Here is a 23386-nt window from a genome sequence, read left to right as displayed (position 1 = left end):
AGCTGCAGAGCTGCTTTAGTGATTACTCCAGCCTAATGACTGACTGAACCCCCAACATGCACCTGCCATGAGGAGGCAGAATGGAGGGATCTACACAGTTGCTCTTCCCCCCGCCAAATTAGTCTGGCCCAGTAGATTTAACAACCAAGAGGCCTTCACATCCACACAGGTGGAGGCTGGATGTGCCCCCCTGTGCCTGATCCTGCATTCTTTGCATATCCAAATCTTCTGTGAACATCAGTTTCAGGTGCATAAAGAATGCTGGATCAGATCCTCAGCGTGCTTCTCCTTTATTAAACACTAATACACCAGTTGTAATGAAAATAGCCACTTGGTTAGTGAGAAGCAAGTGCACTGTTACAAGAGAAGAGACACTATTGTGAAAATCACCATGGTGCGGAGGGTCACAAAGTCCTCTGTGCTACTCTAGTGGAATCCTGCCGTGGCGCTACATAGCGGGAAAGCTAGTGGGGGGAATCTGTGGCCCACCGAAGAGGCTTCATGACAGCCCTGCCGAGGGTGAGTTTGGTGTGGCTCAGGGGAATTTAACTCCTTGCAACATGTAAAAAAGGGGCTGCGACCATTCTTCCTGCTCACGAGCGGGCACAAAAATAATGGGAGACAGAGCAGCACTGCCCACAGTTGGAGTTTCTCACTCTCCCTCTTATGCTGAACAGTATCTGCTCACACAGTCTGTACGTGTGCAGAGTGAATTTCATAGAACATCACCTCTGAGCCACAAGTAACTAGCTAGATCTTAATCTCCCTGCTCCCCGACAAGGTTGCCAGTATAACTGTTATAGCTAAGGCCCCGGGGCACTCTGTGGCAAGATCTCTGGACTCTGGGGAAGCAGAGCTGAAGTTCGGTTGCAGCTTCATTTAAATTAAGAAAAGTTTTTTTTAATGAAATCTGGAAATATTCCAGTCAGTGCAGAAGCCCTAGTGGTGGTAACATATGTATTACGTTTTAAGCTGTTCCCCACATTTTCACTTTTCAGAGTGTTGCTGGGGCTTTTTAAATTGACACCATGCCAATGCATTGCAGCAGCTATCTTGTGGAAAAGGAAGTTTTGGCAGCTGAGCAACGAACAGATCAAGCTTTTGGCCCTGAGGAGGTGAGGGAGGCAATCTGGGATTGGATGTTCCCGTTGAAATGATCAGCAGTGAAACAGTTAACAATTAACACCCTACTGAGACGAAAAGGCCAGTTTACGTCTCACAGATGTATTGTTTCCAGTTGTCCGCAGATTCAAAAAGACCATCAATATACACTGTTCATGTTTGAAAGGGTTTCTTCATTGCTGCGAGGGCTAGAGATACAATTTTCTTTACAATTAAATCTTTGATTCTGGAAAGAAGTTCTTCAGGAGGGATTGGATTCCCTGGCTACAGAACCCCAGCATACCCAAGAGATCTGGTTATTAATATCCCTTTTCTTTCTCTATACTTTCCCCCACCCTATATACATTGATCTGCAAGGTAAATGAGATCAACTTGGTTGCTCTTGCTTTCCATTCCAAGGTTAATTCTATTTGGGTTACAGACAAGGGGGCCAAATTTGGGGCTATATAGAGGGGTGAGTAACATGCTGGTTTGTCATGGTGAGTATATGTCAGTGTAATTTACAGGCTGAGGGCACAAGGGGGCAGAGTTGTAGGGAAAAAAAACCCCACCAATAGGGCCACTTCGGAAGGTGTAAGTAAGTTAGAGCAATGTTTCTCAACGACTGGTCCGTAGACTGGTGCCAGTCCCTGAGATCTCCCTGACACAGTTTATGAAGGCATCAAGCCAGCCCCTGGTATCAAAAAGGCTGAGAAACACTGAGTTATAAACCTACCCCTTTTCTCATTTTACTTTGTACGGGGGAGGCCTTTATGGATTTTTTTCTATTTGTGGTCCAGGTTGCTGGCAAGGTATTTCTGTTAGGGTCAATTCCTTCTCAACCATTTTTAGCTTCTCTTCTTCCTCCTTTTTGTCTGATTCCCCCCCTCTCTTTTTGGTCCAATTTCCTTTGGTTTCTTTTTCTTTCTTTCTTTCTTTTATTTTTAAGCTGTTTGAGTTTACAGGTCCAGTTGTATTTTTATTGTTTTAAAAAGTGTATGCGTCTTGGATGTGTTAAGTAGATACTTTATACAACAGTAAAATAAATATAACACACACAACTCACCAAGAGAGAGAAGGGTTTCAGATGCTACTTTTCTGATTTCTTCATTGTCAGATTGGCAGAGAGTAACTAGCATTTTAATACTTTCAGTAGCCTAGAAAGTGGAAAAACATGTGTTGACATCAGTTACTATTTATTCGTATTCTTGTGTGAGTACACATAAACCTCCTTCTCCACATCTCTCTCCCACCCCAAACACATACAAACAGTGATTTGTATCTCTGTGTTTGAGCTCAATTTGTTACTTTCCCAGAGAGCGAGGAGTAACTCTGTTCTGCACTTCTGCTGCAAAAAATCTCAGACCTTTGGACAGAGCAGCAGTTGTGGTTGTCCTTGCCATGGGTGCTACAACTGTGAAAGTGGTGGTGAGTGGAATAGAGATGGGTGCTGTCCCATCACACCAGAAAGAAGGTGTTTGGAGCCACATAATCTTTGTTCCTTTAAAGTATGAGATGACTTACTGGAATTTTTTTTAAAAGTATAATTTGATGTCTTCTTTTTTCCCAAATAGCGGTTCTCATATAGTTCACCCATCACTGTAGTATCTGAGCACTTTCCATTTGTGCATTAAGCAACGTAACTATCTGTCCTATGGTTCATTCTCTCCCATCTCCTCTGCAGGAGGAGAATAGCAGAAAAACCCAGCCAATAGGGTAGGGCTAAGGTTAGGGTGGGTGTGCAGGTCAGCTCAGAGTAAAATCTCAAGTGTTTCCATTTTCTATTACAGGCAGGTTCTTCACAGATTCATCAATTTTTAAAGGGACGATTAGATCATCTAGGGTGACCTCCCGTATAACATAGGCCTTTACATTTCACCCAGCTACCCCTGTATTTGGCCCAATAACTTGTTTGCCTAAAGCATATCTTCTCAGAAATCCCCAAATCTTGATCTCTTGGTAGTTTGCTCCAATGGTTAATCAGCCTCACTGTTAAAAATATGTATCTTTATTTCTAATTTGAATTGTGTGGCTTCAGCTTCCACTGTTAGTTCTTTTATACCTTTCTCTGCTAGATTAAAGAGCCCTTTAGAACCAGTTATTCTAGTAGTATTAATGGTATAATGCCCTTATGTCCTATGGGCATCTGCGCATGGCTATTGTTTGAGTTGGAAGGTCATAGTTACAGAGGGTGCATTGTCCCATAATAGCTAGAGGATGTTGTTGTATGCACATAAGGATACAGGAACTGATATGTGGCTACACTTCAGTTATATTCTCTGGAGGGAAGTTCCAAGAGGGATCACCACTGTGTAATGTCTATGTCTCATAGAATATTATTATTATTATTATTATTATTTTTTAGGGGGCACCTACTGCAGTTACCTAACTTCAGGGACCATATGAGGGCTCAGGGATTGAGAACAGCTATTCCCTCCCATGGCCTTTTACTGGCTGTGCAGCAAGGATTAATTTTTTGTGTGGTGGGGGGTACGAAAATGGCACCAGAAACTGATATTGAATAGGGGACTTTCATGTATTCCAGCCATTTGGAGGTTCTTACTTACAGGTTACACTGTCTCAATTGCTGTGGTATCATGTAATGTACAGAAACGTATGTCTCTATCTTCCCCTTCCCTCCCCTTTTACAATTTTTGGCTATGTCCATTATAATTTTGCTTGAGAAGACAATTTTTTTCCCCCTCTACCAAGGCTCTATACTCTGGACTTTTTTTTCCATGTAGGACATACCCTCTATCGCCCAAGATAAATAAGATCCTTTTTATCAAGGCACGAAGAGACAGATGCCTAATACATAGTTAATCATCATCAGAAACTGATTGCTTTAAAAACCAAGATTTCAAACAATTCAGGCCAACAAGCCATTTGTAAAATATCAGGGAAGAAAATGCAAAATAAAAAGCAATGCTTATGTTGCTGCTGCTGTTTGCATCTTGCTGTATGTGCGTCTCTGTGCTCAAGAGGCTCTGTTGCAGGGGTTCTCAAACTTCATTGCACCGCGACCCCCTTCTGACAATAAAATTACTACATGATCTCAGGAGGGGGGACCGAAGCCTGAGTAAGCCCCATTGCCCTGCGTGTGGGGGGGCCAAAACCTGAGCCCCACGGCACGGGGTGGGAGGCAAATCTGAAGCCCAAGGACTTCAGCTCCAGGCAGGGGGCATGTAACCTGAGCCCCGCTGCCCAGGGCTGTAGCCCTTGAGCTTCAGCTTTGGCTCTGGGTGGTGGGGCTCAGGCTTCAGCCCCGGGCCCCAGCAAGTCTAAGCCAGCCCTAGCAACCCCATTAAAATGGGGTCCCAACCCACAGTTTGAGAACCGCTACTCTATTGAATAGAAGCTTTGCTTTGCTCTCCCATGGAAGTTCAAAGCAAGAACAATGTCCAACAACTGATTGCATCACTTTTTACCTGAAGGCATTTCAGTGCCATGCAAGCTGCTTTCTGTAGGTGGAGGTTAGGCTGTGTTAGCACTTCACAGTAGTAAATTAAAGCCTGGAAAACAGAGGACACCAATTAAGATATTTTGTAGCTGTGTTGAGCAGAAAAGTGAAAGTAATGTACGTATCACTACATTTCCAAACACAGAAAACCAAATTACCTAACAATGTGGATACAGGATTGAAAAGAAAAAGCCATCATGTATTGAGTAACTGGATGGCTCTGGATATGATAATGGGGTATGTCATTGGTTGAAATCCAGTCCAAGTTTTGTGATGTATGTGGGAAGAGATAGTGGCCTTGGTCCAGTTCTTAGCAAGTGTGCACGTTAAAGCAATCAACAATAATTGGTGCCCTTGATGGCAGTTTCTCAGAGGCCATGAAGTGGGTCATGGAGACTGAACTGCTCTCTCCCCTTTTAAGGTGGTCCCTCTAGCCCCAGGGGTGGTAATGACTTTGGGTCACTAGTGACCTAGGCTGGATTGGAACTCTGAGAGAATGAAAATGACTATCACAAAGCTAACAGAAGCTGCTAAACCAAGTTCACAGCTCACTTCTAGAACTGTTCCAGTTACAGATAAGCAAACCAGAATCCGCGTTAGTCGCAAATCTCAAAAGCAGGTAGCTCCTAGTGAATTCCAGGGTGTTTTGATACAAGCACCATGCTGCCTTTTCCCTCCGGCAGTGAGCCAGACATAAATGCAGCAGGCCTGTGCTTGGAGAAGGGGATTTTTTTTTGTCCATGCAGAAGTGGGGCGAGGTAGCGCAGAGTGATATTGCACAGTTGGAAAGTGAGGGAGGACAAAATATAGAGAGACTGAGTGAAGAGGGAATAGAGGGATGGAGGAAGAGGACCAAAAGGAGAATGAGCATTTTTTTCCTCCCCTTCTTTTGCATTCTATCGTTTCCCCCGTGACACTAAGCATCCCTGTATTCACACCCTCCACACTCTTGTAATAATCTTTGTACAAAACATGCCTTGTGATGTATCATTTGAAAACTAATAACTGACTGATTAATATTCTTGTGTGTACACAGGTAAAGGTATATGCTAGAATTATGACTAAAGTGTGTTTAAACCAAGCATTCCAGGGGGCAGGTGGGTTGGTAAACAGGTCTGCACTAGACAAAGGAACATGTTTTCCCTACCTGGGAGTTACTTCCAAAGTACTTTGAAAGACAATGAGAATGTATTTACATATCACCTAAAGAGATCCATCAAGTTAACAAGGGGTGGAGGCAAACCTCACACTAACAAGTGGGGTAGGAGACACCCAGCAGGAGAGGGAAGCTTGGTCTGGGTTTTACTTGTCAAAGACTACATTGCATAAAGACTGGGGGGAGGGGGTGAACCTCAAGTGATAAGCAGTTGAATCAACTGATTGTATTCAATAGTACTGTGTTATAAAAGTGTAGAGAGTGAGGTCTTTTATGAAAGCCTATGACACACTGGTGACAAATACCATTGAGAATTGTATGCACTAACACTACATAAGGCATTACCAATACTCATTGATATTAGACTTTCCAATCTGTGGAAAAACAGGCTCCCTCCCAGGCAGGACAGGACAGAAGGGAGCTGTTTACCTGTTGGATGAGATGTTCATCCCACACCAGTCCTGAAGGGATTAAGGTAGGCTAAATGGGCCAATTAACTGCATAGGCTGTACCTGGAGGGAAGCCAGGACTCCATAATGCTTAATTAAGGATGAAGCTTACCTGGGCAGGACCAGACAGGGCTTCTATAAAGCTAATGCCAGAGGGGGCTGTAGGCAGAAAATCTGCAGTCACTGTCTGACAGGAGGGAAGTATGTTAGAGATTGCATGGTCTGGCAAGAAGCCCAAGGGGAAAGCAGCCATGGGGAGCAAAGGACAGGTGGAAAACCCAGAGGATAGAAAGAGGGAGTAGGACAGAGCCTAAGGAAGGAGCAACCAGGTCTGAGAGAAAGTAGACCATAGTTGTGGAGCACAGGGTCTATGAGCTGGAACTTGGAGTAGAGGGTGGGCCCAGCTTCCCCTCCCAGGCTCTGGGGAAGTGGCACAGCCTTGGACATCGGATGGAAGACTACCTGGAACAGCTTATTCAGAGAGACGTTGACAGACCCCGGAAGGGAAGGGCTATAGTGACCTGGCCGAAGGGCCAAGTCCTGATGCGGGAGCAGCTGCATCACAAAGAAGACTACTACCCTGGTTTCTGGAGTGTGAGATTGAGACAACGGGCTCAGTGACTGCAGGAAGGGGCATCCAACGAGTGGCAGACTAATCCCAAGATTAGCCATAAGGAGGCATGCCAGCTGTGAATAGTGAATCCTATTAAACCTGTCTTCTAGGTAAATTAAGCATGGTGGAGTCAAAACAATGGAAGCCCCATTTACATACAGGGGGATGAGAAGCCCATAGGAAGGGAGTAACAGCATGAGCTCATCCTGCATCTTGAAACAGTCACTGAACTCTGGAAGATATAAGCAAGCCATCTTTGGCATCCATTATTAGAAAGACAAGAGAAGCCATCTTTGGCATCCATTACTAGAAAGACAAGAGAACAGAGCTCTTAGCATGCTGAGAAAGATGGGTCCTTCAACCAAGCTTAGTGCTGAAGTCTCTGGAACTGACTGTAGGTGAGAAGCCTACTTAGGCAAAGATCTTTTACCTAGAAAGACTAGAGAAACCAGCCCCTTATGCTTTTGTAGAAGGTCCTGATGGAGAAAAAGTGAGTCATGACTGTTGAGAGAAACCATCTTGAACAAAACCCGTGTCTTACTCTGTTAAGTATAGATGCATGTTTTCACTTTCATTTGCTTGTGATCCTTTCTAACTTTATTCCTGTTACTTGTTACTCAACCTATGACCTACTGTTCATACATTTGTTTTAGTTTCACTATGAACCAAGTCAGTGCAGTGTTTAAATGAAAGGGTGTATTTACCCCAGTGAAGTGGTAGGTTATGTTTTCAGAGAAATAATAAGGTCCATTTGTTCCTCTAAACAGTCCAGGTGAGGGCTAGATATTATCCAATATATGATTTGGGGGAAATTTGGGACATGGAGCTTGTTGGGGTCACTTTGCTGGTTTTGTAATCAAGGCTGCTGGAAGGCAGAGTGGGGCTATAGACAGGCTGCTGGGGTCAGAGCCACTGAACAAGGGCTGTTTAACACTCAGGCTGTGACCTGCAAGCTGGTAGGCTGGTTGTGAGCAGCCCAGGCTGGGAATTACAACAGCAAAGCATTGTGAGGCACACTCTGGGTTGCAGGGAAAATAGTGACGCAACCTCTCACTGATCTGGATTGCCATCCCCACCTCCTCCGGACCCATCACACCCTCCTCCTGTTCTGCCCCCTCCTCATAACCAGGGCACCCAAGAATGAACTTTCACTGGGGTAGCAGAAGAAATTGGGAAGTATTGCAGGTACAAAAGTCAATCATTACCTCTCCCTCCTTCTTCCTTCTCTTTAGTTCACTTGTTTACACTGCCTGAATTTCAAATCATGTTATATCTAAACTAAAGTCTTTGATCCAAATTCTTTTTATCACCTAATTAGGGACCATGACTCTGATTCTTGTTTGCTCAGCAGCAATTCCCTTCCTCTAGACATCAGGATGCTGCCCAGATCTTACCACCTTTGGAGCAAAATATCAGACCCATCTTTTTCCAAAAGGGCAGTGCTTGAAGAATGGCCCAGCAGCATTTCAGTAATCACCAGATAAACAACCCAGCGCACCCACTAATGCTGAAACATGATAGATGGTTGGAGAATACAATGCAAACCAAATAGTTTTAAATTAGTGACCAGATATTACTGTGACAGGTATTGTACAGGCATACCTGCACATTTGTATATTATGTTAGGCTTGGAGAAACAAGGTGGGTGAGGTAATATTTTTTATTGGACCAAATTCTGTCAGTGAGAGAGACACGAGCTTTTGCGCTTATACTGAGCTCTTCTTCAGGTCCAAATAAAATAAATAAAAAGATATTACCTCACCCACCTATTCTGGGACCAACATAGCTACAATAACACTGCAAGACTCTGAAATGTTACTTTACACATTAGAACATGATTATATAGGTCTCCTATGCTGTATGTTGTTTTTTCAATTAGGGGACAGAGGAACCATACCTACCTTCTCCCTGAAATGCCTGTTTTCTGCTGAAGCTGACAAGAGTAATGTCACAGCCTCGCCAATTTCATTTTTATTTTCAGTTAGAAGTAAAGCCAAGGACCTCAGTACTTCCTGCTGAGGTGGAAGACTGCTGGAGGTTAGCTCAGCTATGTTCTGTAGCCATTTTTCATCTCTTAAGGTCTGCAGCTTCTGAACTACTGAGGCTAGAATATAAAAGAAAGAGATGTCAGTATTCTCCTTTTGTTCATTTATTCTCCCCATGTGTTATGTTGCTTCTTTCCACTTAAAATAGCTATCCACTGGCCCAGGGGAGAGCTGAAAAATTCCTGCTTCATTGAGTTTCCAGCATTGCAGTGCTCCGACTTGGGGAGTGTTTTGCTCTTTGAGCAGTGCCTCCCAAATACTCTTGCTGAGGACTGGCATGCATTCTCCACAGGAGTAACAGATGTGTGTGGATGTGCTAAATGGGATGTTAGGTATCTTATTCCCAGCCCAAAGTGAAATAATCAAACCTTAACTGCAGCTAGAAAATTCAAGAAGTTCTAATCAGTGATTGTAGCACAGGAAACTTGAATATCTTACGGGGAGAGTTGAGTTCAAGGCATGTTTTCCTTTGGCATTTTCAGTATCTTAAGACCACATGACTCTTGAGTGGAGTTTACACTGGTCATGGATATCTGATTATAGTAATAGTGATGTTATATTGGTCATTAGTTTTTGTTTTGTTTTAGAAAAGTGTCTAGATTTAGTGCTCAGGAGAGCGAGTGTCTAATAGCATCGGCTTCAGCCAACCACATTGAGAGCAGGCTTCTCCACACAGCCCTGGGGAAGCACTATAGGGGGAGGCCTTGCTTAGAGTCAGATCTTCTCCTCTGCTGTATATTGGTACCAAGGACATGTTTATGTGCGAGTTTTTCCTGCCCACTTATGTCCGTCTCTGCTGACAGCCCCTACTAATGTGCCTCAGTACTGAACATCTCTCCTATCCCAGTTCTTTGGCCTCTGTTGAGTAAAAGCTGGCAGCTATGCCAAGATGTGCTACAATGTGTCATGCAGAACCGGGGACTAGGAGGCGTCCCTCAAACTCCATTTCAGAGGCACTAGATTAACAAATGAAATTCACATCTCCAGGAGTGAAAGTCTAGAGCACTATGGGCTTGGGCCCAAGAGGTGCCAAGTGTCTGTTGCCCTTTTGAGTTCACAGGGCCTCAGATCTTCTGAAGTGCTGAGCTGGCAAGGCACAGAGTTTGCTCAGCTTCCTCAGCACTTCCCAAGAGGGGCTCAGCACTTCATGAGATCAGTCCAAAACGATGATGGGAGCCAAGGAAAGACTGAAATCAATAAAAGCTATGGGCACTCGGCACCTTCCAGATTTTGGGACCAAACCAACAGTACCATCCAGCCCCTAAATATTAGTTTTCTACACACTTGTTTTTAATACTAATGAGCAGGGCAGGCTCTACAGCTTTTGCCGCCCCAAGCAGTGAAAAAAACTGCCGCCGCGGCCGGCAAAGGGGAGAAGGTGCCGCCGAATTGCCGCTGCGGCCGGAGGAACTGCCGCCCCTTTCTAACTGCCGCCCCAAGCACCTGCTTGGAACGCTGGTGTCTTGAGCCGGCCTGCTGATGCGCATGTGTGGGTGAGGAGGGGAGGGGGGAGTGTCAGTTGGAAATAGCCGCCCCTTCCTGCAGTATACACATGTGCCACTGCAATCATATCTGAACACCCAAGGCAGTTCTTTCCCTCTTTTCCTTGTTGGTTAAGGAAAAATCAGCCCAAGGGCTGAGTTGTTTTATCTGGTGCTTGAAAGCACCTTGATACGTTTCCCTTCTACCAGCCAGAACTTAGACACTCTACCTTCTTTTGCAAGTTGCAACAAATAGCTTCCAAGGTCGCTAACGCTGTTGCTGGCAAAATAATTGTAATACTGAAAAACTGTTAGGATTTCAGAGGACAGACTGGATGAGAGGACTGGTTCTCTTCGGTCGAGGATCTGAGACAGCAGGGTTCTGAATACTGCATGCAGCAGGAAAAGACAAAGGAACATTGTATTAACAAGAGCAAAACACTTTCGGTAGAGAAAACACTGCAATTAACTCGGTTCAACACTTTACAATGAAAGAAAGGTAGAACTTAAAAAAAAAAAAAAAAGAGAGAGAGAGAGAGAGACAGACAGACACCTCCCAGCATCAGCATTTCTAATCTTCGCTCAGGGCAACATTGTCCTGTCTGTCTGGTCCTCATCTGTGTAATATCTGAGCTCCTCACAATCATTAATAGATTCTATCCTGATGAAACCGTGTGAGGTAGGGAAGAACTATTACCAACTTCCAGAAGGGGGACTGAGCAGATTATGTGACTTGCCCTATGTCACACAGGGTGTCTGGGGCCGTGCCAGCAACTGAAACTCTCTTGAAGCCAGTGCATCACCCTGTCCACTAGACCATCCTTTCTCTCCACCTGACAGTGCATCATTAAATAGAGGCCCAAATGCTGTGCCCAGTTGCACCTCTGTAATACCACTGAAGTCAATGAGATTGCCTAGGGGTAGGAGTTGGCCTGGAGCATGGATCTTTTGCTGTTTCATGTTCATACACAGAGCTTCTATTGACATCAGTGTGAATTTGGCAGGCAGAACAGGCAAGAGAATGAGATGGGCAGTGCAAATAGAGAATTTCCCCCTAATATCTGACTAAACGAATACACTGTATCAGATCTAGTTGTTTTTTTAAATCATGTGGACTTTAAAACAGTTGATTTCTTTGGGTTTACTATTTTGGGCAAAATCTGGCTTTACAAGTTGTGGCAAAAAACATTTAAATCGGTTACTTTCAGGTAAGGTTTTGAACCACATCCCAGTTGACTTCTGTGGGATTGAAGAGTTGGAACTGAAGGTGAGCAAAACTTGGTCTCAGCATATTGGCATTTTTCAGAAGCTCACTACAAGACAGATTCTGCCAGATCCACCTGGACTTGTGGATAGAATGTTTTTGTTGTGTTGTTTTGTTTTTTGGAAGAATCTACCTGTTTCTGCTAGTCCTGGGCACTCTTCATTCACAGCTGTGGCAAAAGTGACATCCAGCTGTTTTATCATCTTGTCTGCAGAGGTATGATACACCCCTGTGGGACCCGTGCACTTAGTCCAGAAAGACAGCAGTGATAGTTTCTTATGAAATTCTGGAATTGCTGGGGGGGACGACAAAACAAGTGAAACAAAATCACAGAGATCAGATTGCTGTGTTAGTATAACAAAAACACAAGCGTACATGAATACTTGTTCCCACCCCACTGCTGAGTAGTCAACTTCCCAGTGCACAGGAAGTGCCAGCTCTTAGAGCTTTTAAGGTGTTTTGGGTTCCCGTACTAAAACTCCAAATGATGAAAGCAAACTTGCTTCTGATCCAGTATTGGGAACTAGGAAATAGTTATTTAATTACCATTAAGTACCAGAGAGATGTGAGGTAATAGTGTGAACACAGGACTGGGCACCACAAACTCCAGAATTCTAATCCTGGCTCTGGCACACTCTTTTGGGGCAACTCACCTATCTGTTTTGCCTCTCTTTCATGATCAGCAAAATAATGCTAACAATATTTGCCTACTCCACGGGGCTTGTGAGGATTAATAATATTTGTAAAACTCTTTAAAGATGCAAAGATGCTACAAAACTGCTAAGTGTTAGTCAATAATGGTAACTAAAAGTAGTCTCCTAGACAAACTATTCAGAGACTGTCTCTTGCCTCTGATCCTGTAAACTAGAGCTTCCCCAAATAATCTCCCCATTCTGGGCAAGGAGAGGTGGAGGAAGAATCTGGCTTCTCAGAGGAGACCCCACACCAGTTGCTTTGGCAATACCCTTTACTACTGCAGCCATCTGCTTTTTTGTGTGTGGTAGGGGAAAGGAGGCACATTGGAAATTGTGAGCATCTCTTCCCTTCTCCCCTTGCCTTTCTGAATATCGTACCTTAGCCCAGCCTGAGGTCTCCTGCCACCATCTGTTGACTGATACCGGTTAGATGGTGGTACTGTGTGTCAACCTTTAGTGCAATGGAATTTACTAAAAATCAGACAAATGACTGCTTAGGAAGACTTACACACACGCCCAGCCTTTCCAAAGAGCAAACCCTCATACTGTTACTTACCTTCAGTTACAGAGATGACGTTTCCCATGTTCTCACTGCTGATCTCTGCAAGGTTCTCCACTACTACGATCTCCTTGGACAGCTTATCCAGGAGGTTTCTTACAACAAATGGAGTTTTACTGGAGAACACAATTTGCTAATAAAACAAGGGTTAAAAAAAAAAGTTCGGAAGACGTTTCATCTTGCTGAAATAGTCTGATCTGAATACAGATACTTTTGATCTGTAAGAACTGCAGTGAGAAATTGGTTGTACAGTAGAACCTCTGAGTTACAAACACCTCGGGAATGGAGGTTGTTCATACTCCGAAATGTTCATAACTGAACGAAAGGTTATGGTTCTTTCAAAAGTTTACAACTGAATATTGACTTAATACAGCTTTGAAACTTTACTATGCAGAAGAAAAATGCTTGTTTCCCTTTCTTTTTTTTAGTAGTTTGTTTAACACAGTGTACTGTATTTGCTTTTTGGGGGGGGGGGTCTCTGCTGCTGCCTGATTCTGTACTTCCGGTTCCAAATAAGGTGTGTGGTTGTCTGGTCAGTTTGTGAACTCTGGTGTTTAACTCTGAGGTTCTGCTGCATAGTATCTCCTTAAAGCTTCTGGTGCGTGTATGTTTCACAGTTGTTGCAAACTGTTTCTTAGGGGCTCAGTTTTTATGCCTATACTGAAATGCCTAAATCTATATCTAGGAACGTAATTACTCATTTAAATAGCAAAGTGCTGCTTTAGGCACCTAACTCCTTCCATAGAGTTTAAGACTAGGGCAGAGCATTAGATCATCTAGTCTGACCTCCTGCATAACATGTGCAGCCCATACAATTTCATGCAGTTACTCCTGTATTAAGCCCAATACCCTTCCGTATTCTACATGGCTGGGATTTAGCTGTCTAAATCAGCAAGATGCCAGAAGCAGGACTTGATTTCCATTGTAGCAGTGAGCCTGTGGCCATTGGAAATAGATGTTAACTGTGTCTGTTTGGGAGTGAAGAGCCTAATGCAGTAAATGAGGCTCCAGTAGGCAGTATTCCAATACAATAGGAAAACACTGATGTTCTCCAAAGGGGGCACCCTTCAGGAAGTGGAAAATCCTGGGACAAATTTTTACTTTGGTTAGGGAGGGAAAACTTCCTGGAATATATAACTATCCAGACTTGGTTCACACAGAGACTGGACTTCAGTGCGACATTCCACTGTGCTTGCACATAGAGTCCAAAGCAAAGGTAGCATTTTACAGTTCCTGCATTTAAAGAATCATCTTGGTTTTATACCCAAAATACCTTTTTGCTTTTAAATAACGCACATATCTTGGTTGACTTCCAATGGCCTGGAGTTTAGCTAGAGTAAACAGTGAATGAATGGGCTTCCATGTCACCTCTGGAAATCTAAAGTCACATAACAAGGCTGACCCTGCAGCTGCTCTGAGCGTGGAGTGGAAGTCAGTGGTGCAGGGTCAGTGCCAGGATCTGAGTCCAAGGGGAAAGTGAATTGAGTGGTCTGCACTTTCTGCAGTGGACACCAGTAGTCACAAAACTGCCCTGTAGTTTCAGGTCTTGCGCTCAGCTCAGAAGAGGGCCAGGACTGGCATAACAGAGGTCTGACAGGTCATGACTGAGGCACATTAGAAGAGCTACATCTGCAGAGGCTTTCTTGGTGTCAGCCAGCCCCTCAACTGGCTCAGTCTAGCAGTACTCCTGCCTTGCTTTCACCCAGTACTAAATTCATCAGCCAATTTAAACCCTAAGAAACTGGAAAACAAATGCATCTGGGAATATTATTATAAAAATATAACCCAAAAGAGCAGTTGTACCTGAATGAGCTGTGTACAGTACTGTAAATGCTTAACTATTGTGATATCAAGACTCTCATTCCCTGTGGTCAGTGGGAGAGGACTTCCAGCTACACTGGTCCCAACTCCTGTGTCTTCAGTCAAAGCTTCACTGAGGTGCCCTCTGGCTTCTGGGTGATCTGACCTGTAACTGTGAATGCAGGAAGTTGGGTAAGGAGTTGATTTTCTTCTCCTGCAGACAAAGCACGTTAACTCAAAATGACTAACATCAGGCACAAGAAGAATTGCTGCAAGCAGTGATCTGTAACCAAAGAGCCCTTGATAAGCCAGAAACCTTTTAATGAATACATCATATCTTAACTTGGCAGTAACATTGTGTAATGAATGTGGAATGATTGTACACATTTAAAAGACAAATTGCTTCCACAGTGGTCTACTTGTTTCTCCAGAACAATGCCTCTTTTGTGGAGAACTCGCCAAGAAGTCTTTGACATTTGCCCTTGTTAGCACTTGTTATTTTTTCATCTGTTGACATTATTAGTTACCAAATTGTTCTGGATTAAACTGCATTATTGATTTGTGGTTTCTCAAAAATTAAACCATTAAGAACTAATTTATCAGTGTTTTGCAGGCACCAGATTTAATTGTCAGTAAAAGAAAATAAGAGACATGATGTTTCCATCTGCTGGAATAAAAGACATGATGTTTCCATCTGCTGTTTTAGGCATAGTGTGTATAACAAACCATATTTTTTCATCATATTTTTTCCACAGGCTAATACTTATTCTCACTGTGTTTAAATCATTATTTCCATTTTCTTGTTGTTGCAATAATGTTCTCTCATGGTTTGAAAGTAGGGCCCTGATTCTGATTTCCAATATGCAAACACACATTTACATGTTTTAAAAATCACAGCACCTGCACTGCTTTAGGTGGATGCTCTAAACTATGCATTAAAATTCACCTAAAATCAGAGTAGGAGCTGAGGCTGCTTTCAAAGTCTTCATTTAAAAAAAAAAAAAAAAAAAAAAGGAAACCTTTTCATTTTAAGCTAATTCACTTAACTAATTGCTATGGTGCTTATATAAGGCTTGACTCTGTCAAGATTTTTTTGGGAGGGGAGGGAGCAGGTGGAGGGGAAGTATGCAATGAGGTTTTTCTTTTCTTCCCCCCCGTGGCAGAATAGTGACTGCTTGTTGTGCTAGAAAATCCCTTACAAGTGCTATGATGGGCAGTGGGAAATGTAGCTTCCCTTTTAGGAGACTGCTGTGTGTTCTTTGCTCCTTTTGCAGTCATATTTGCAGTGTGTAGACTTTTTGGGTCATGTTTTAGTTCTCCTGAGGTTACAAATGTATATATGAGGCTCTAATGATAAAACACAGTCAGCTTCACAAGGTGACATGACAGCACCTAACAAACACACAACTACTTCTCCTCTCACAAAGACAGTGGTGGAATGAGGGCACGTAACATGCAGGGCCATGAACAAGAACCAGTCATCACTCTTTCATTCCAGAGGAAACCTACACCATGCTGTTTAAATCTGGCCCTATGTTACTGTTACTGACAATCCTAATCCACTGCAAAGACTCACTGGGCTAGAGAGAAAAGACAGGGGTGGGGGTGAAAAACACAGAGGAATTAGTTACTAAATCCAAACCAAGGAAAACCAGGTCCAAACCTATATCAAGGAAGAAGCTCTGCAGATATTGATCTCTAGTGTGCTAATTTATTACATTTCCCTTCTGGGGGACAGACTGTAGCTGTTTGAACAAGAAAAATTGATACCTGCATTTGCAGAGTTTCATGTATGTTAACCACTAGAAAACCTCTTGATTTATAATCTCAGATATCTAGTTTCATCTTCCTTGAATAACGTGTGCACCAGGATCCTCTGTTAGTGACAAAGACATAGTGTAGCGGCTTGCCTTGAGAACTGCAAGCTGGCCGCCACTATTGACTTACCTAGTCTTTTCAGTCTCGGTGTCTGAAAATACTGAGTCAGCACCTCCTCCACCATTACAAACCTCATCACCTCCACCATCCTCATCATCAAAGTCAGAGGTGTTCAGGAAATCAAAGCTTTCTAAAGCACTTTCAACTGTTAGACTGACACTGGAGGACCTGCTTCGGTTTACTGCTGGCTTGCACTGCAAAGGCAGAACAAACCAGTGAACACCAAAAATATATTTAACTACTGAAAAAAAGGATAACATTGAAGTTTACAACTTTTTATATGCTTTAAAATTTCATTTTATTGGATTATATTGATTTCAAACCTTCATATTCATAACAAATACAATCAAAGTCTGCACACTAAATAAGCTCCAAACAGAAAACACGTCAAGGCTGGGGTTCAACTCCGTCCTATCGAAATGACAAACATTTCACTTAAAGTCAAGTGAAAAACTCTTCAATGGCCTTTAAGAGGACAGTCTGTTAATTAACATGTGGGAAGCTGAAAACGTAAGGCACATTCCATAGCAGTAATTTTAGATACAGAAGCTTAATCACATGCATTCATTTAAGCTGTACTGGCCAAATTCATTCCTGGGATAACTCCAACGGAGTTTAAATCTGGTATGAATTTGGTCCCACCTCTCCAGATTACTGTACAGGACTGGAAGCAGGAGGAAAGCAAGACATTCCTCTATCAAATATCATGGTACTGGCCACCCCAGGAGACAGTGCTTTTTAATGATAAACATAATCAAGGAGATTCCTAAAGGCAATTTTATAACCCAGAAAGTAACGATTCCAACCAGAGGAGATGCCTTCTTTTCATATCACTAGGGAGGAACTGAGTGAGAAAATCAGAACAACAGGGAGAAAGTGTAAGTAAAGCTTCATGGCCTCTGTAAGAAATCTCTAAGACCCCAATCCTGCATAGTGATCCATGCAGACAGACCCCACGTTCTGTGCAGAGCCATGCTGAAGTCAGTGGGGCTCTGCATGGGACAGAGGTTTACTTGTGTGGACCATCTTGCAAGATCAGAGTTTAAGTCGGTAACTTGACTTAGGATCAGCTCCTGCAGTTTTGCACAGCAATTTCTACAGTTTTAACTACACTCCTCATCAGAGACAGCCCGAAGCCACAAAGTATGGTTCCAGAACAGAACCTTCCCAAAAGTTGGTGTTAAGATTCAGAGTTCTGGTTTAGCCCATTAGTGAAAGATGAGCTACCTGAGAAGTTCAGATCTGATTCCAGAACCACACTTTCCCACAGCTTGGGGTGATGTGCAGGTTTGCATCTATGCCATCTGTACATAATATTAATACTTTAGCATCTACAGTATCTTACACTTTCAAAGGCTGTGTATAAGCATTAATTAAACAATCCTCACAACACCCCTGTGAGATAGGTATGTGTTATCCAGCCTTTCATTCAGTTTACATGTTTGATGGGCTAGTAATGCAGCTTCCTGTCCTGTACAAAATAAAACTGTAGCAACCGCACTGTCAATTTTCTCTTCCTGCTGACATAGTCAAGAGAAGCTTTCTTCAGCTAGAACAAGCTTCTGTCTTGACCTTTTGAACGTGAAGTCCAGCAACTCGGTTAGTGACCCACAGTCTCAATCCTCAAGCAAATTAACAGGTTGAATGGCGATCTCAAAGAAGCAGAGGTTTCAAGAGTCCAAGTATCCCACCTGCACATGCATCCCCCCTCTGTTCCTTTGTATGATATGCTTCACAGAGAGAAAATGAGTATTTTCTCCTGCCCCAGTACTGTTCTGACAGCTGACCTCATTTGCACAAGCAGCAGAGCAGCTGGGAAGTTCAAAAATGACTGATACTTGTAGTCTCTCATGTACAAATCCACTTCGGAGCTAGTTCAGGGAGTCAGAGCAGGAGGAACGGGCTGTCAGAAAAGCACTTAACTTGGAAAAGTATCATGTAGCTGTAAATGCCAATGGAAACACAGATGTTAAAATGGTAACGCAAAAGGACAACCTCTCTCTCCTTTCCTTAGTTATGCTCTTCTTCAATTATGTGGCTAATTCTACACTACTCAGATCATTCCAACAGACCACCTGGCATATGAATATGAAGCACTTGAAAGCAGTTATTCCCAATTAACTCTGTCCTCATGATAAAGAATCATGAATATCTTCTTGTGGGGAAAAATGTGCATCACAGTGATTAGTGAAGAGCTGTGAAACAAATCTAGGGTTAAGACATTAGGTACTGTAACATATGTAAAATACTTTTCCCTTTTAGCTTCAGTCTCATTCTTAGACTAATCACAGGATTTGTAACATTACTTAGTCCTGCCTTGAGTGCAGGGGACTGAACCGGAAGACCTCTTGAGGTCCCTTCCAGTCCTACACTTCTGTGATTCTAGGATTTAGATAGATACTTAGGGGTGGGCTTGCAAAAGAGCCTACATGATTTAAGAGCACAAGTCCCAGTGACTTTCAGTAGACCTTGTGCTCCTAAGCCACCTGGACATTTTTGAACAATTCCACTCATCCAGTTATAGGGCCAGAACTTCGGCTGGTATAAATTGGCAGAGCTCTATTGACATCAGTGAAGACATGCTGAATTATAGCAGCTGAGGATCTGGCCTGTAGATTTTTAAGGATAGAAGGGACTGCTGTGATCTGTCCTCCTGCATAACACAAGTCAGAGTTTCACTAAGTAATTTCTGCAGCAGGGGAAATGTATTCAATTATTTGTTGATTATGGTATCCTGCTACTTTTTCAATTTCTATATAATTAAATTAAAATACAAATTGCTCAAGAACGTAAGGTAATAGTAACCAAACTGCAAACAACAAAGCTTTAAAATGGGTCACTCTAGAGAGATGGTTGGTCAATCAAGGTAGGAGGGAATCAGTTGGTTTTAGGTATTTTCCCAGTGAGCTCTTGATAGCAGACTGAAAAAATAGTACTTTGCTGTTTACAGTTAATAGGGCCAATCATACTCAGATTTTCTTTACGTTGATGCTTCCTGAAAATATACTTACTTTGAGAATATCGTCCAGATGCATCACCTGTTGGTCCAGGTCATGAAATTCTTTATACTGTTCTTTATGTGGCTCAAGTGCTAGGAGAAGCCCCTGAAAGGCATCTTCTATGCTTCCATCTAAATAAGACTTATATCCTTCTGATTCGCCACTTATTGATCCCTCACACTGCAGCCTTTCAGGTGTCATTGGAGCCTCTGTGGAGGTGAGCCTTTTTACCAGCTGTTTGGTGATGTTGCCTTCATAGGTGTCCAGTTCGACCGGTTTCAGCTCTGACACTTCATCGGTCTCTTGTAGAAGTGACACGGGGACACTAGAATCTATAAACAGGTTATCACTCCCAGGGCCTGGAGGCTTTTGGTGAACTTCAGAGGCTACTCTGGAACTTTTCTTGTTCTCATGTACTGGTGTATGCTCTGGCTGTGACTTCAAGTCTTTTGACTCAGGTGTAGAGTCCAGGGACGAGTTTGTGCTGGAACTGTCCATCGTTGGGTTATTTGAGGATTTGTGCTCTGGAGGTGTGACAGTAATTTCAGGACTGGAAGGGTTAAGGGCAGAGGAGGGATCTACAGTGCTGGGTGGGGGAGCACAATCTCCATTTGGTATATCGCCAAAACTGAAAGATAGTGGTCTTTTCTCATTGGCTGCCATCCCATTTTCAAAGATGTCGTCTGGCGAATTGGACTGCAAAGATAATGTAAACTTGTAAAAATAACACACAAGGAATGCATCCCACATGATACACAGGTGTGTAAAAAAAGAGAGAGACACACACACACAAATTCAGCCCTGGCATAAGCTGGCACAACTCCTGCGCATTTCAGTGGGAGTGCTACCTGCCACATCAGGTCTGGGAAACGTGGTCAGTATCTTTTCTGTTGGCAAAGTAAACTGAGCCCACTGTTGAGCGTGACACAACAGTAAGATCTGAATAGGTATAATTGGATTAATTCTCAGACAGCAATTTAATTTGCATTATTCAGTTTACTACTTCACATAGAAAAGCTCTGTTCACTGTTATATTGTTACAGTTCTTTTGTGCACGTCTGTACTTGTTTAATGATTGCTCAGACTTCCTGTTTCGTTTTTTCCATTTCTAAAGCAATAAAAAATATCCCAGAATCACAAAACTGTTTAACTAGATCATGTTAATGTTTAATATTATATGATTTTTAGGGACACAATCTTACTCATGAAATACTTTTGACAAAAAAATTAACGTCTTTGTTACACTAAGAGTAACTGGTGAACATAGATCACATAAAACAGTGGTCACCACCACGTCAATCGTGATCAACTGGTCAATCCTGGAGACTCTGCCAATTGATAGCAGTCTCTGGGCTGCTAAAAGTCCAGCGAAGCAGCGGGGCTCAGACAGGCTGCCTGCCCTGCCGTGGCCCCACGCCACTCCCGGAAGTGGCTGACTGCTGGCACGTCCCTGAGGCCCCTGTGGGGGGAGGCAGCTCCGTGCGCTGCCCCCGCCCCCAGCAGCATCCCCGCAGCTCCCATTGGCGGGGGCAGCACCTGCAGGCCCAGGCAGTGCACAGAGACCTGCTGCCTCCCTCCCCCCAAGGGGCCGTAGACATGTGCCAGCAGCCAGCCACTTCCAGGAGTGGCGTGGGGCCACGGCGGGCAGGCAGTCTGCCTGAGCCTCGCTGCACAGCCGGCCAGGAGCCGCCTGTGATAAGCCTGCACCTCGCACCCCCTCCTGTTCCCCAACCCCCTGCCCCAGCCCGGAGCCCCCTCCTGCACTATACTCCCTCCAGACCCCTCACCCCCTCCTGCACTCCAATCCCCTGTCCCAGCCCAGAGCACCCTCCTGAACCAAACTCCCTCCCAGAGCCTGCACCCCTCGTCGTCTCCTGTACCCCAACACTCTGCCCCAGCATGGAGCCCCCTTCTGCACCCAAACTCCCAGAGCTTGCACCCCAAACCCCTGCCCCAGGGCTCAGCCAATGCACACCCCACAGTTGAGAATGTTGCATTGATTTGTGACAATCCCTGAAGGATTTTGGATCTATAAAACCACAAATGACACTAATAAAAAGTAAAATTCAAGAAATGTCCAGTGGATTCTATGAGATTAGGTACAGTATGACGATATGACCCCTGCACCCAAACTCCCTGCCAGAGCTTGCACCCCTCACTTCTACACCCCAACCTCCGGCCTCAGGCTCAGCCCAGAGCCCCCTCCACACTCCAAACCCCTCAGCCCAGAGCCTGCACCCCCTCCCACACCCCAACTTCCTGCCCCAAACTGGTGAAAGTGAGTGAGGCTAGGGGAGAGCGAGTGACGGAGTGAGGGGGGAATGGAGTGAGTGGGGTGGGGCCTCGGGGAAGGGGCGGGGTAGATCCTGGGTTGATTTTAAATTCAAAAAGTGATCTTGTGCGAAAAAAGGTTAGAGACCACTGATCTAGAAGATCAAAGATAACAGAAGAACTTGCATGATGCTGTTTCCACCAGTTCTCTGACAAACTGACAGGTTGAAGGTAGTAGTGTGTATAAATGGACAGAATTTTCTGCATTTAGGTCTGTGCAGTGGATCTCTGCTCTCCACATTTTACACATGTGCACATCTCTCACTGAGCAATATGGGAGTTTTATACAATGTAGGGAAAGCAAAATTTAGGAGCCAAAACTTGCCACACAGATCTGACTGGGGAATTTCACCAGAATGCATTTTTTTTTTAAGTGAAAAACAGCCTTTGGTTAGACAAGGCATCAGTAAAAAGGAGCAAAATGTCTGAATATCTTATATTTAACTCTCCTTTAGTATGAATAATGTGGTATTTTTAAAAAAAAATCTCTATCTTCTTCACTATAAACAGGTTTGAGCCATTCTGAAGTTTTAGAACAAATTCTTCTGTTATTTTAACCAATCTTTAAAGTAGATAGTGAGAAATGAAATGTAGAACATTAAAGGGATAATAAAAAAAAACAGAGCAAAATGGGAGGTATCAGAATCTCTTCAGAATGACATTGAAAGCCTACAGTATAATGCCTGTCGTTTAACATAGTCCTTACCCTAGAATTTTTTGAATTGCACAGCAAACTCGCTCACAACTCACATATGAACACAAAACAGACGAAAAGTGACAAATATTTTGCTGACAATTTGCTGAAGAAAGCTGTAAGCATTTATACACTGGCTTAGTTTATAAGATTAAAGCATCCAAAATTCTACTGAACTTTTGCCCAGAGCTCTTTGTATCTTTCATTCTAAGTCTAAATATATTTGAAGTTCTGTGTTTTATTTTTTATTTTTTTTTGCTTTTTTCCATGTGCCTACCTTTTCAAACTTTCTATCAATGCTGGAAGTCGGATTACAAGAAAAATATAGACCAATATCGACCAATCTAACTTTGCATCCCTAAAGACGGGTTGTTTGACTATCATTTGTAGCTGAATCTCTGCCCCATCCCTCGACAGGGGCTGTGATCCTGATCTTATTGAAGTCAATGGGAATTTTGCTATTGGCTTTCCTGAGAGCAGCATTGGGCTTTATACTCATAGTCTCTCCCTTGCAACCAGTCAGCAAACTAGAGGATCTGTGATGTTAAGGATCAAACAGAGCATGCACAGAAATGAAACATGAGCACTGAAACAATCATTCATTACACACACCCACACAAACACGCCCCCCTCCCACCAGCAAAACTCACATATTGCTCTAGCCCTGCTTTAGGCCTCAGCCTGAGAGATGGCAGGTCACTGAAAGAGCGACTGCGCTGCAGCCTGTCAAAGAAAGTGTCTTGCAGAGTATCTAAAACTGACAACTGCGGCCTGTCTTGCAGAGGATGTAGCCATTTCTTC

At 43.5% G+C, this 23386-nt stretch overlaps 1 protein-coding gene across 1 annotated transcript in view; it reads right to left on the bottom strand.

Moving 5' to 3' along the window:
* The window catches only part of RIPOR2 (RHO family interacting cell polarization regulator 2), a 96433-nt gene that overhangs the window by 4680 nt on the left and 68367 nt on the right, over positions 1–23386 (bottom strand). Inside the window, 9 exon segments of the mRNA XM_074944765.1 lie at positions 2168–2258; positions 4530–4613; positions 8681–8883; positions 10536–10694; positions 11703–11864; positions 12821–12956; positions 14627–14795; positions 16571–16755; positions 19573–20256. Coding sequence (XP_074800866.1) covers positions 2168–2258; positions 4530–4613; positions 8681–8883; positions 10536–10694; positions 11703–11864; positions 12821–12956; positions 14627–14795; positions 16571–16755; positions 19573–20256 — 1873 coding nt within the window.

This window comes from Natator depressus, chromosome 2 (genome assembly GCF_965152275.1).
Source record: "Natator depressus isolate rNatDep1 chromosome 2, rNatDep2.hap1, whole genome shotgun sequence".
Classification (NCBI taxonomy): Eukaryota; Metazoa; Chordata; order Testudines; family Cheloniidae; genus Natator; species Natator depressus.
The sequence above is the reverse complement of the archived record's forward strand: the minus strand, read 5'-3'. Positions and strand labels throughout refer to the sequence as shown.